This window comes from Poecilia mexicana, unplaced genomic scaffold (assembly GCF_051168715.1).
Source record: "Poecilia mexicana isolate PSO_F unplaced genomic scaffold, ASM5116871v1 scaffold_6, whole genome shotgun sequence".
Classification (NCBI taxonomy): Eukaryota; Metazoa; Chordata; class Actinopteri; order Cyprinodontiformes; family Poeciliidae; genus Poecilia; species Poecilia mexicana.
This window is the reverse complement of record NW_028263375.1, coordinates 31,884,089-31,896,973: the sequence shown is the minus strand read 5'-3', so window position 1 is coordinate 31,896,973 and position 12,885 is coordinate 31,884,089. Positions and strand designations below refer to the sequence as shown.

The window sequence follows — 12,885 nt, the reverse complement described above, 5'->3', positions numbered from 1 at the left end:
AGTTTTAGAGCTCTCACAGAGATGAAACATGAACCCATGTTTTTCCAAAACAAAATTATGAAGGCGGAAACAAAAGCAGGGATGGTTGTGTGAGTGTGCAGAGGGTAACTGAGGAAGTTGAAACAGTTAGCTGTCATCTCCATTTGGCTTCTGTCGCATTCTCTTCATTTCTCATAAGCCTCAACTTGACCAGTTCCCTGAATACAAGCAGACAAATACGACAAGACGGATGTGCTAATCATGGTTTACTAATGATCTTCTTTCTTGTCACATAATTATCAGAATATTTTATTATTAATTGCAATAACACTATCCGTAACTCAAAGATTTTAGATTTACTGATATGATTTTTAGGCCCGAGCAGCTAAGCGCTGCGAGAGCCTATTGTTCCTGTACTGTTTCTTATTATTACGATTCTGCCACCCTTTTTAGGGGGCTTTTTGGGGGCTTTATCATATTCAAAAACTCACCAAACTTGGCGGGGGCATAGAGCGCGGTGAAAAATTACGTATTTTATGGTCGTGGCAAAAATCGCAAAAGAAACGGCTCAAGGGCGCCACCTAGCAACTTTCAAAAGACCCTTTTCTATTCACTTACTTTATCGTAGAGACTTCAAACTTGGTACACTTGTAGAGCTCCCCAAGACACTCAGAATTTACAATTAATGTCATAGTGCAAGTATCACAGAATGTCGGCCATTTTGGATTGAAGTTCCGATTTTGACCCGAATTTGGCCGTTTACAGGGTTCGCATTTTTTCGAACTTGTCCTAGGGATTTCGATCGATCGGCTTCAAACTCGGTCAGATCGTTCAAAAGGCATGGCCGATCCAAAGTTATCGTAGGTTTGCGTTTTCGGGCTTGCTGAAGGGGTCTTTCCGGGGGTCAAAGGTCACCGATTCGCCATGAAACATCAAACTGTTATAACTCTTTGAAAAAAACTCATAGAAGCACCAAACTTTCAGTGATTGATCATCATGGGATGCTCTACAATACCCAACGGTCAAATGATGACGTCACTTAGGCCACGCCCCCTGAGAACAGGAAGTGTCATTTTTTACGCTGAACGGTCGCTATCTGACCCCTTTGACCTAATCGAGGTGAAACTGTGTCCACAGACAGAAAACATGTTGGTGTGTTGAGGATTCCAAGCCAAGCTCATTTGAATCCAGCAGGTGGGCGTGGCGGCGTGGCGAAGTGACCCTAAACGCCGTGTCCTTACGTTTGGCTGTGGATTCCACAATTTTGAGGCCAGCTGCACCAAACTTGACATGAGTGATCCTGGTAGGGTCCCCTACGATCCTATGTTGTCATAGTCTGACGTCATCTAAGCCCCGCCCCCTCAGAACAGGAAGTGCTTTTTTTTCCATGGAAAGCTGCCTTTCTGGCTCACTGCACCTAATCAACATGATTCTGTGTTGGATGACAGATAACATGTTAGTCTCACTTGCTTTAAAGCGCCAAGAGTCTTCTGTAGAGGGCGTGGCCGTGGGACCGCGGCGAAGCAGAGGTAACGCCGCCGCCATACGTTTGGCTCTAGATTCCACATCGTTCAGCCCAGCTGCACCAAACTCACTAGGATGCATCCTTATCCATCCCCGAACAGGAATCCATAACAGTCGTTGATGGGCGTGGCCTAATTTCTCTACAGCGCCCCCTAGAAATTTTTAAATGATCAGCCCCAAGCCATGCTTTAACCTAGAATTATGAAACTTGGTACACATGTGTATCATGTCAGGACCTACAAAAAAGTCTCTTGGAGCCATGGTGCAAACCCAACAGGAAGTCGGCCATTTTGGATCAAAATCAGCCATTTCCTCTTTTTCATAGACATCGCATCTGATCTATCTCCTCCTGCAGCTTTTGAGATAGAGACTTCAAACTCAGTCAGCAGAGACTTGAGATATTAAAGATGAAAAGTTATCGTAGGAATTTTTCTATGTCAAAGCATGTGGGCGTGGCTAAGTCCCAAACTTTGACTATTCGCCATGAAACATCAAGATGCAATAACTTCCACATAGAAGGTCACAGCTGCATCAGACTTCCTATATCTGACTACAGACCACCCCTCATCACATTGAGATGGTCAGTTGATGACATCACCTTAACCCCGCCCACTTCCGACAGGAAGTCACCTGTTTTTTCTATTGTATGTCTTACTTTTACTCTCTAAGTCATATGGTTTCATCCGGTGTAGGCTGACATGACATGATATGATGATGAACTCTCCCATGATGAACTCGACTGACCCGTGGGGGCGTGGCTAAGTCCCAAACTTTGACTATACAGCATGAAACATGAATGTGAAATAACTTCCAAATGCCAGGTCACAGCTGCATCAGACTTTCTATGTCTCATTATAGACCAGCCTTCATCATAGTTAGGTGGTCGATTGATGACATCACCCTAGCCCCGCCCACTTCCGACAGGAAGTAACCTCTTTCTTCAATTGTATGTCTTACTTTTACTCTCTAATTCTTATGGGTTTCATCCTGTGCAGGCTGACATGAAATGACATGATGATGAACTCTCCCATGATGAACTCGACTGACCCGTGGGGGCGTGGCTAAGTCCCAAACTTTGACTATACAGCATGAAACATGAATGTGAAATAACTTCCAAATGTCAGGTCACAGCTGCATCAGACTTTCTATGTCTCATTATAGACCAGCCTTCATCATAGTTAGGTGGTCGATTGATGACATCACCCTAGCCCCGCCCACTTCCGACAGGAAGTAACCTCTTTCTTCAATTGTATGTCTTACTTTTACTCTCTAATTCTTATGGGATTCATCCTGTGCAGGCTGACATGAAATGACATGATGATGAACTCTCCCATGATGAACTCTACTGACCCGTGGGGGCGTGGCTAAGTCCCAAATTTTGACTATACACCATGAAACATGAATGTGAAATAACTTCCAAATGCCAGGTCAGAGCTGCATCAGACTTTCTATGTCTCATTATAGATAAGCCCTCATCACAGTTATGTGGTCGATTGATGACATCACCCTTGCCCCGCCCACTTCCGACAGGAAGTGACCTGTTTTTTCTACTGTATGTCTTACTTTTTCTCTCTAATTCTTATGGGTTTCATCCTGTGCAGACTGACATGAAATGAAATGATGATGAACTCTGCCGTGATGAACTCTACTGACCCGTGGGGGCGTGGCTAAGTCCCAAACTTTGACTATACACCATGAAACATGAATGTGAAATAACTTCCAAATGCCAGGTCACAGCTGCATCAGACTTTCTGTGTCTCATTATAGATCAGCAATCATCACAGTTAGGTGGTCGATTGATGACGTCACCTTAGCCCCGCCCACTTCCGACAGGAAGTGACCTGTTTTTTCTACTGTATGTCTTACTTTTTCTTTCTAATTCTTATGGGTTTCATCCTGTGCTGACTGACATGAAATTAAATGATGAAGAACTCTGCCGTGATGAACTCTACTGACCCGTGGGTGCGTGGCTAAGTCCCAAACTTTGACTATACACCATGAAACATCAAGATGCAATAACTTCCACATAGAAGGTCACAGCTGCATCAGACTTCCTATATCTGACTACAGACCACCCCTCATCACATTGAGATGGTCAGTTGATGACATCACCTTAACCCCGCCCACTTCCGACAGGAAGTCACCTGTTTTTTCTATTGTATGTCTTACTTTTACTCTCTAAGTCATATGGTTTCATCCGGTGTAGGCTGACATGACATGATATGATGATGAACTCTCCCATGATGAACTCGACTGACCCGTGGGGGCGTGGCTAAGTCCCAAACTTTGACTATACAGCATGAAACATGAATGTGAAATAACTTCCAAATGCCAGGTCACAGCTGCATCAGACTTTCTATGTCTCATTATAGACCAGCCTTCATCATAGTTAGGTGGTCGATTGATGACATCACCCTAGCCCCGCCCACTTCCGACAGGAAGTAACCTCTTTCTTCAATTGTATGTCTTACTTTTACTCTCTAATTCTTATGGGTTTCATCCTGTGCAGGCTGACATGAAATGACATGATGATGAACTCTCCCATGATGAACTCGACTGACCCGTGGGGGCGTGGCTAAGTCCCAAACTTTGACTATACAGCATGAAACATGAATGTGAAATAACTTCCAAATGTCAGGTCACAGCTGCATCAGACTTTCTATGTCTCATTATAGACCAGCCTTCATCATAGTTAGGTGGTCGATTGATGACATCACCCTAGCCCCGCCCACTTCCGACAGGAAGTAACCTCTTTCTTCAATTGTATGTCTTACTTTTACTCTCTAATTCTTATGGGATTCATCCTGTGCAGGCTGACATGAAATGACATGATGATGAACTCTCCCATGATGAACTCTACTGACCCGTGGGGGCGTGGCTAAGTCCCAAATTTTGACTATACACCATGAAACATGAATGTGAAATAACTTCCAAATGCCAGGTCAGAGCTGCATCAGACTTTCTATGTCTCATTATAGATAAGCCCTCATCACAGTTATGTGGTCGATTGATGACATCACCCTTGCCCCGCCCACTTCCGACAGGAAGTGACCTGTTTTTTCTACTGTATGTCTTACTTTTTCTCTCTAATTCTTATGGGTTTCATCCTGTGCAGACTGACATGAAATGAAATGATGATGAACTCTGCCGTGATGAACTCTACTGACCCGTGGGGGCGTGGCTAAGTCCCAAACTTTGACTATACACCATGAAACATGAATGTGAAATAACTTCCAAATGCCAGGTCACAGCTGCATCAGACTTTCTGTGTCTCATTATAGATCAGCAATCATCACAGTTAGGTGGTCGATTGATGACGTCACCTTAGCCCCGCCCACTTCCGACAGGAAGTGACCTGTTTTTTCTACTGTATGTCTTACTTTTTCTTTCTAATTCTTATGGGTTTCATCCTGTGCTGACTGACATGAAATTAAATGATGAAGAACTCTGCCGTGATGAACTCTACTGACCCGTGGGTGCGTGGCTAAGTCCCAAACTTTGACTATACACCATGAAACATGAATGTGAAATAACTTCCAAATGCCAGGTCAGAGCTGCATCAGACTTTCTATGTCTCATTATAGATAAGCCCTCATCACAGTTAGGTGGTCGATTGATGACGTCACCTTTGCCCCGCCCACTTCCGAAAGGAAGTAACATGTTTTTTCAAATGTATGTCTTACAGTCTAATTCATATGGGTTTAATCCTGTGCAGACTGACATAAAATGAAATGATGATGAACTTATTGATGATGAACTCATTGATGATGAACTCTACTGACCCGTGGGGGCGTGGCAAAATGGCTGTCCCTCGCCATATGCATACGATCGTCTCTTATTCACAAACGCATCATCCTATTTGCACCAGACTTTTTATGAGTGAAACTTGTGAACCTCTGAGGAGCCCAATACAGTTTAATTGCAATTTGACTCCACTGCGCCCCCTAGGTTAATCAAACAGCTGTATCTCCTTGCCACATGGCCCAATCTGCTCCAGATTTTGGGTGCATGGCCAGTGAACGCTGCCGAAGACATCGAAGCGGATCGCATGGAGGACGGCGCGCGAGCGTCGGCGGTGGCCGGCGGGAGGCGGTGCTGGAACATCCGCGGTGGCTATAGGCTTGAGCGGCGCTTGGCTGCGAGGGCCGCTTGAGGCTCCGCGGAGCTTTAATTTTATTTGTTCTTTTAAAGGGGGACTATTATATAAAATCAATCCTTTTTGTAGCTTTACATCATGTTAAAATGACACTCACTCATCAAAACCATACCTTGACTGTTGCTTGGATTCTTTTGTGCATGTTTGAGGTCCAATTCTGAGATTTTGTGAAGTCAAATTTCTTTTAATTTATACTTGATCGGGATATAGCACACTGTAAAAAAAAGTCAGTAAATTTACGGTAGAAAATTGTGAAATACCAACGGTTACTGACTGTAATATCCAAAGCATTATACTACCTTAGAAAATACGTGGAATTATCATAACTCAATAAACATTTATCCTAAGTAATTTTGACAGTCATGAATGTAGAAAATACAGAAATATATTGTAAAACTATAAGTAATTGTAAAGTTCATAGAAAAATATAGTAATAATGCCAGAAGCTAATTACTCTAAACTTAACAGTATTAATCAGCCAATATTACAAATTTTGCTGATATTTATATCTACAATGTAAAACCATAAATGAGACTGCAAAAGTAAATTTTGCAAAGAACAGAATGCTAGTGTGATATTTTGGTTTCTTTTTTAATAATGCCTTTAATAGACCAAACTGAAATATCAACAGTAGACCAGGCATCGATCTGGCAACCCACCAATTGCAAAGCAAACTCCTACAGCCAATACCACCATCATTTATGAGAGTATTTGATTAAATGATGCATTTGAGATTAATTTTATGCCGACTGTAATGAAGAGAGCTTCATTACTGGGTCTATTTGTATTTAAGTCACTGTTTAGCACTTTAAAAACACTTTTTGCACTTTATTAACAAGCACTTTATTTAGCATTGCACTTTAAGCAGAGATTTGCACATAAACAACAATTTGCACACGAGAAGTTTTAATTGTATTTATTGAATATTTTAGTAATTAGCATGTAGCCTTTTGTTCTGGGCTCTGCACAGCTGCTCCTCATTGGAAAGTGAGGTGGTTGCCTGTGGAGGGAGGATAATTGTTACTCAGAGCAAGGAGCTACTGGTGGGTAAAACTGAGCAAATGTTTGTGCAATATCTGTTAGGTGTGGAGTGCTGATAATGAGTGACTCACCTGTCTTTTCTGTGTCCGCTCCAGGGTGTTTGGACAAATACAACCCCGGGGGTCCAGACACCATTTATAGGTTCGGGAGAGGCCATTGAAAAGTGTGGGGAGATAATTGTTTATGGGTTTTTTGTGGTGTTTCATTTGGTGTAAGAAAAAATATAAAATATTTATAAAAAGTAAATTTAAATGTTTATATTTAATAAATTGTAGTTTATTTAAATAGGTGGAGATTTGTTAAGGGAGATCCCCCTGTGAATTGGAGGTGGTTGGGTCCAGCACAGCTGAGACTATTTAAGCCTGTGGTTTCACCTGTGTGAGAAGAGAAACGGATTGTGATTGAGTGTGTGTTGATGCTGGGAAGAGAATAAACCAACTGCTGTTTCCACCTGACTCTACCTCTTGAAGTCTTCTTCACCGTAAAATCCAACCGCAAACGGCCGCCCTGTTACAAGTGGTGTCAGAAGTGGGGTAGTCATGCCACGGTGAGAAGATGATGACCAGAAGTGGTAAAAAGCCAGGCCAAGAAGGAGAGCCTGATGAAGGAGCTGGAGCTTCCTGTGAAATGGAGGCCATGGCAGCGACCAACCCTGAAGATAAGTTGGAGGAACTGGCGGTGATGGTGAAATCTATTATGCGGTCTCAAGTGGCTAGAGACCTGAAGATTGATAAAGATTTTTCCCGCCAGGAACAAAGGTGGAAGAGCATACAGCATCAATTTCAACAAATGCAGCTTCAAGTGCATGCTGTATTGGACAAACCTGAGGTATCAGGAACACAAGCTCGACCCAGGACATCTGAAGCACATGCAGGTGAATCAGAAGAATCTGATGGTGGTGATGTCCAGGTGGCTCATGGTTCCAGGTCCATAATTGAACCAAGATTTCTTCCGTTATCCACTGATGACGACATTGAGCATTTTCTGACGACGTTCGAGAGGATGGCCCAGGTGTGTCGGTGGCCTAGAGATGAGTGGGCGGTTCGTCTTGTCCCTCTGTTGACCGGCAAGGCCCGCACAGCCTACGTTCTAATGGATATGGCTGACTCTGAAAACTATGACAAAGTGAAAGAGGCAATTCTGGCAAAATATGAAATCACTGCTGACACTTATCGACGCCGCTTCAGATCCCTGAAGATTGAATCAGGTGAGACGCCACGTGAACTTTATGTGCGATTGAAAGACTTGTTTTCAAGATGGATTAAACCTGATAAATCTACTGTGGAAGAAATATCTGAGCAGATAATTCTGGAGCAGTTTTTAAGGATGGTTAATCCAGAGTTGGAGGTCTGGATACGAGAGCGTGACCCAAAGACGGCAAAAGAAGCAACTACTCTTGCAGAGGTCTTCACATCAGCCAGGAAGGGGAGCAAGAGCATTTATTTTGGCCGAGAGACTCACTATGCCCAATCAAGTAAGTCCACTGGGGGTGAACAGGGCTCTGGTCAAAGTCAGGCTAGAAAAGTTTCTAGTTTAAAGCAGTTCCCTTTCCAAAGACCCCCCAATGTTAAAAAGCCATTTTTTAAATCTTCAGTCCAAGATATTAGATGTTACAACTGTAATGGCTTTGGTCATACACAACATTTCTGCCCTGCCCTTAAATCAAAGCCATCACTTATGTGTTCTGTTCCAAGACCAGCTATGGATGTTGTGGAAAAGAAAGTTTGCACTGTTTCTGTTCTAGTTAATGGGCAGAAAGAAGAAGCTTTGCTTGATTCTGGGTGCTTCCAATCTCTAGTGCATGCTAGCTTAATTTCAGCAGAAAAGCTAAGTGGGGTGGGGGTTAAAATAAGTTGTGTACATGGAGATGAACATGTCTACCCTACTGCTGAGGTGTATTTGACAGTGGGAGGTCAAACATACTTGGTACAGGTAGCTGTAGTTCCCTCTTTGCCATTCACAGTTATACTTGGTAATGATATACCCACTCTCTTTGACCTTATCCACCAGTCAGACTATGAACCCCAAGTTCTTACCAACAGAGATGCCCAGAACTCGTGTCCTAAAACGGATATTCCAGTAGAACCATTGAAACCTTGTAATGTAGTAACAAGAGCGCAAAGTTCAAAGACTGTGTTAGAAGAGTTGCCCTTTTTTGGGGAGTCTTTAGAAGCAGAACCGGGAAGAACAAAAAAGTCAAAAGCTCAGAAAAGAAGGGAGAAGTTCAAAGGCTCAGGTGATGAAGAGATGGCACAATTATCTAAGCCAGATAACTTCTTTGAGTTTGACATTCCCTCAGATTTGGGTGCACTCCAGAGAGCTGATTCTACACTAAAACCTTGGTTTGAAAAGGTAACTGGGGTGGGGGGAACTCATCAGGGTCAGTTAGACTTCCTAGAAGATGCAGTTTACATAATTAAAGGAGGCATTTTGTATCAGAAGAAGGGACAGTGTGAAGCATTAGCCCTTCCACAACAGTTCAGACACAAAGTTATGGAGCTGGGTCACTCAATTCCATGGGCAGGTCATATGGCTTTTTATAAGACACTGAGTAGAATCAGCAGCCGTTTTGTCTGGCCGGGAATGTATACCCAGATTTCTAAATTTTGTAGTTCCTGTGAAAAATGTCAGTTGACTTCAGGCAAAGGAGTAGCTCGAGCCCAGCTACAACCATTGCCAATTATTGAGACACCTTTTGAAAGGCTGGGCATGGATATTGTGGGCCCATTAGAAAGGAGCTCTACAGGTCACCGTTACATATTGGTGATATGTGACTATGCTACACGGTACCCTGAAGCTTTTCCTCTCAGATCCATTAAAGCCCGACAGGTTGCTAACTGTCTCCTGCAGCTTTTCTCTAGAGTAGGAATACCTAGAGAAATTCTCACAGATTGTGGGACAAACTTTTTGTCTAAACTGTTGCAGCAGGTTTATAAATTATTAGGGATTAAGGGACTTAAGACCACCCCTTACCACCCCCAAACGGACGGGCTAGTGGAAAGATATAATCAGACTCTCAAAAATATGCTGCGCAAGTTTGTCTCTGACACAGGTGCCGACTGGGACCAATGGCTACCATACCTGTTATTTGCTTACCGAGAGGTCCCACAAGTGTCTACAGGTTTCTCACCCTTTGAACTATTGTATGGGCGTCAAGTGAGAGGTCCGCTGGATCTACTGAAGGACTGTTGGGAAGACGCTACACCAGAGGGTGAAAACATTGCAGCATATGTCATCAATATGAGGGAGCGATTGCAGGAAATGGCATCTTTTGCTCAGGACAACATGAAAGCAGCTCAACAACATCAAAAGAGATGGTACGATCAGAAGGCTAGAGACAGAGTCTTCCTTCCAGGTCAGAAGGTTCTTTTATTGCTTCCTACCAGCGACAACAAGTTGCTGACAAAATGGCATGGACCATATGAGATCACCAAACAAGTGAGTAAAGTGGTTTATGAACTGTACATGCCAGAAAGGGCTAAGAAGCATCAGACCTTTCATGTCAACTTGTTGAAAGAGTTCCACAGCCAACAAGAGCCAGTGCACCAGGAGTTATTTGTGAGAGCAGTTAAGGATGAGGAGGTGACTGAGAAATTTTTTCCAACTAACATGTCAGACTGTGCTTTGGTTGACATTTCTCATCTGTCCCCTACTGAGCAGGAAAAAGTCAAACCTCTCTTGGATCCTCAGCTCTTTCAAGAAGTTCCAGGATTTACATCACTGGTTCAACATAAGATTCGGGTTAAAGAAGATGTGCCGAGTCGTCAAAAGAGCTATCGCATACCAGAGCGGTTGATTCCAGTACTGGAAAAAGAAATAAAACTGATGTTGGATTTAGGGATAATTGAAGAATCTAGTAGTGAATGGTGCAGCCCGATTGTGCTAGTACCAAAGAAAGATGGCTCCCTTAGATTTTGCATAGACTTTAGAAATTTAAATGCTGTGTCCAATTTTGACCCGTACCCAATGCCCAGGGTTGACGACCTACTGGAGAAAGTTGGTTCAGCAAGCTACATCACAACGCTGGATTTGTGCAAAGGATACTGGCAAGTGGCTTTGGCACCAGAAGCAAGAGAGCTGACCGCCTTCAAAACTCCTTTTGGTATGTACCAGTTTAGAGTCATGCCTTTTGGGCTCCAGGGTGCGCCAGCAACATTCCAACGTTTAATGGATCATGTGCTGAGAGATGTTTCAGAATTTTCTGCAGCATATTTGGATGATGTTGTGGTGTATAGCCAGTCCTGGGAGGAGCATCTGATTCACCTACAGGAGGTGCTACACCGCATCAGATTGGCTGGACTGACAATTAACCCAAAGAAGTGTGCTGTAGCCCAGAGAGAGGTGGAGTATTTGGGTTTTGTCATTGGGTTTGGAAAAATAAAGCCTCAAGTGGGGAAAATGGATGCAATCCAGTCCTTCCCAGTTCCAACTACAAAAAGGAAGGTGAGAGGATTTCTGGGTTTGGTGGGCTGGTACCGGAAATTTATACCTTCTTTTGCAGAACGATCAGCTGTATTGAACCATCTAACAAAGGGTGCAGCCCCCAACAAAGTGTGCTGGACAGAAGACTGTGATCGAGCATTCAAGGACCTCAAGCAAGCAGTATGTACTCATCCAGTTCTACACACACCAGACTTCACTAAGCCATTCATCTTGCAAACAGACGCTTCAGGGGTGGGACTTGGAGCTGTTCTTCAACAAGAGGTGGACGGTGAAAGAAGACCTGTGGTGTTTCTGAGTCGGAAACTGCTGGATAGAGAGACAAGATATTCAACCGTGGAAAAGGAGTGTTTGGCCATGAAGTGGGCTATTGAGGCCCTCAGGTATTATCTTTTAGGACGTCACTTTATTTTAGAGACTGACCATCGTGCCCTCCAATGGCTAAGACGAATGAGGGATGCCAACGCCCGAATCGCTGGATGGTACCTGGCGCTGCAGCCATTTGACTTCACGGTCCAGTACAAGCCAGGGAAGTCTAATGTGGTTGCTGACGGTTTATCCAGAATGTCAGAGGACTGAGGTACTCTTAAGAGAGGAGGGAGGAAATGTAATGAAGAGAGCTTCATTACTGGGTCTATTTGTATTTAAGTCACTGTTTAGCACTTTAAAAACACTTTTTGCACTTTATTAACAAGCACTTTATTTAGCATTGCACTTTAAGCAGAGATTTGCACATAAACAACAATTTGCACACGAGAAGTTTTAATTGTATTTATTGAATATTTTAGTAATTAGCATGTAGCCTTTTGTTCTGGGCTCTGCACAGCTGCTCCTCATTGGAAAGTGAGGTGGTTGCCTGTGGAGGGAGGATAATTGTTACTCAGAGCAAGGAGCTACTGGTGGGTAAAACTGAGCAAATGTTTGTGCAATATCTGTTAGGTGTGGAGTGCTGATAATGAGTGACTCACCTGTCTTTTCTGTGTCCGCTCCAGGGTGTTTGGACAAATACAACCCCGGGGGTCCAGACACCATTTATAGGTTCGGGAGAGGCCATTGAAAAGTGTGGGGAGATAATTGTTTATGGGTTTTTTGTGGTGTTTCATTTGGTGTAAGAAAAAATATAAAATATTTATAAAAAGTAAATTTAAATGTTTATATTTAATAAATTGTAGTTTATTTAAATAGGTGGAGATTTGTTAAGGGAGATCCCCCTGTGAATTGGAGGTGGTTGGGTCCAGCACAGCTGAGACTATTTAAGCCTGTGGTTTCACCTGTGTGAGAAGAGAAACGGATTGTGATTGAGTGTGTGTTGATGCTGGGAAGAGAATAAACCAACTGCTGTTTCCACCTGACTCTACCTCTTGAAGTCTTCTTCACCGTAAAATCCAACCGCAAACGGCCGCCCTGTTACACCGACCATAAATTTTTTATACATTAAGAGAAGTGTATGTTAGCCCCTCTTGCTTGGATGAAGCTGAAGTTGGTTTCCAATTGCTGCTTCCAATTTGGGAAATGGCTAAAGGGCAATTCCACCTAATTTTTCACCACCATCAGCATCTTTAATTGACTCTAGCTAAAAGACTACAACACGTAGACTCTTCAAATCTGGACTAGATTATCCTCAACTCATATCAGAATATTTAAAAACAAGTGTGGGATTTGTAAAACCTTTATCTGATTTGTGAAACTTCAATAAAGAACAATTCTAGTGTTATCCAAAATCATAAAAGTTGTGAAGTCGCCCT

At 43.1% G+C, this 12,885-nt stretch overlaps 1 protein-coding gene and 1 long non-coding RNA gene across 2 annotated transcripts; one reads left to right on the top strand and one right to left on the bottom strand.

Moving 5' to 3' along the window:
- The first annotated feature begins 6,555 nt into the window (after nt 1–6,555).
- On the top strand, nt 6,556–11,719 carry LOC148159505 (uncharacterized). Its single transcript, XM_088006754.1, has 3 exons — nt 6,556–8,481; nt 10,675–10,802; nt 11,556–11,719. The coding sequence occupies exons 1-3, from the start codon at nt 7,256–7,258 to the stop codon at nt 11,717–11,719; spliced, it is 1,518 nt and encodes a 505-aa protein (XP_087862880.1). The 5' UTR covers nt 6,556–7,255.
- A 166-nt stretch (nt 11,720–11,885) lies between these two features.
- LOC148159504 (uncharacterized) lies at nt 11,886–12,554 on the bottom strand. Its single transcript, XR_015763154.1, has 2 exons — nt 12,499–12,554; nt 11,886–12,411 (listed from the first exon to the last, which is right to left on the bottom strand). It is a non-coding gene; the product is annotated as an uncharacterized LOC148159504 (long non-coding RNA).
- Between the last annotated feature and the right edge of the window lie 331 nt (nt 12,555–12,885).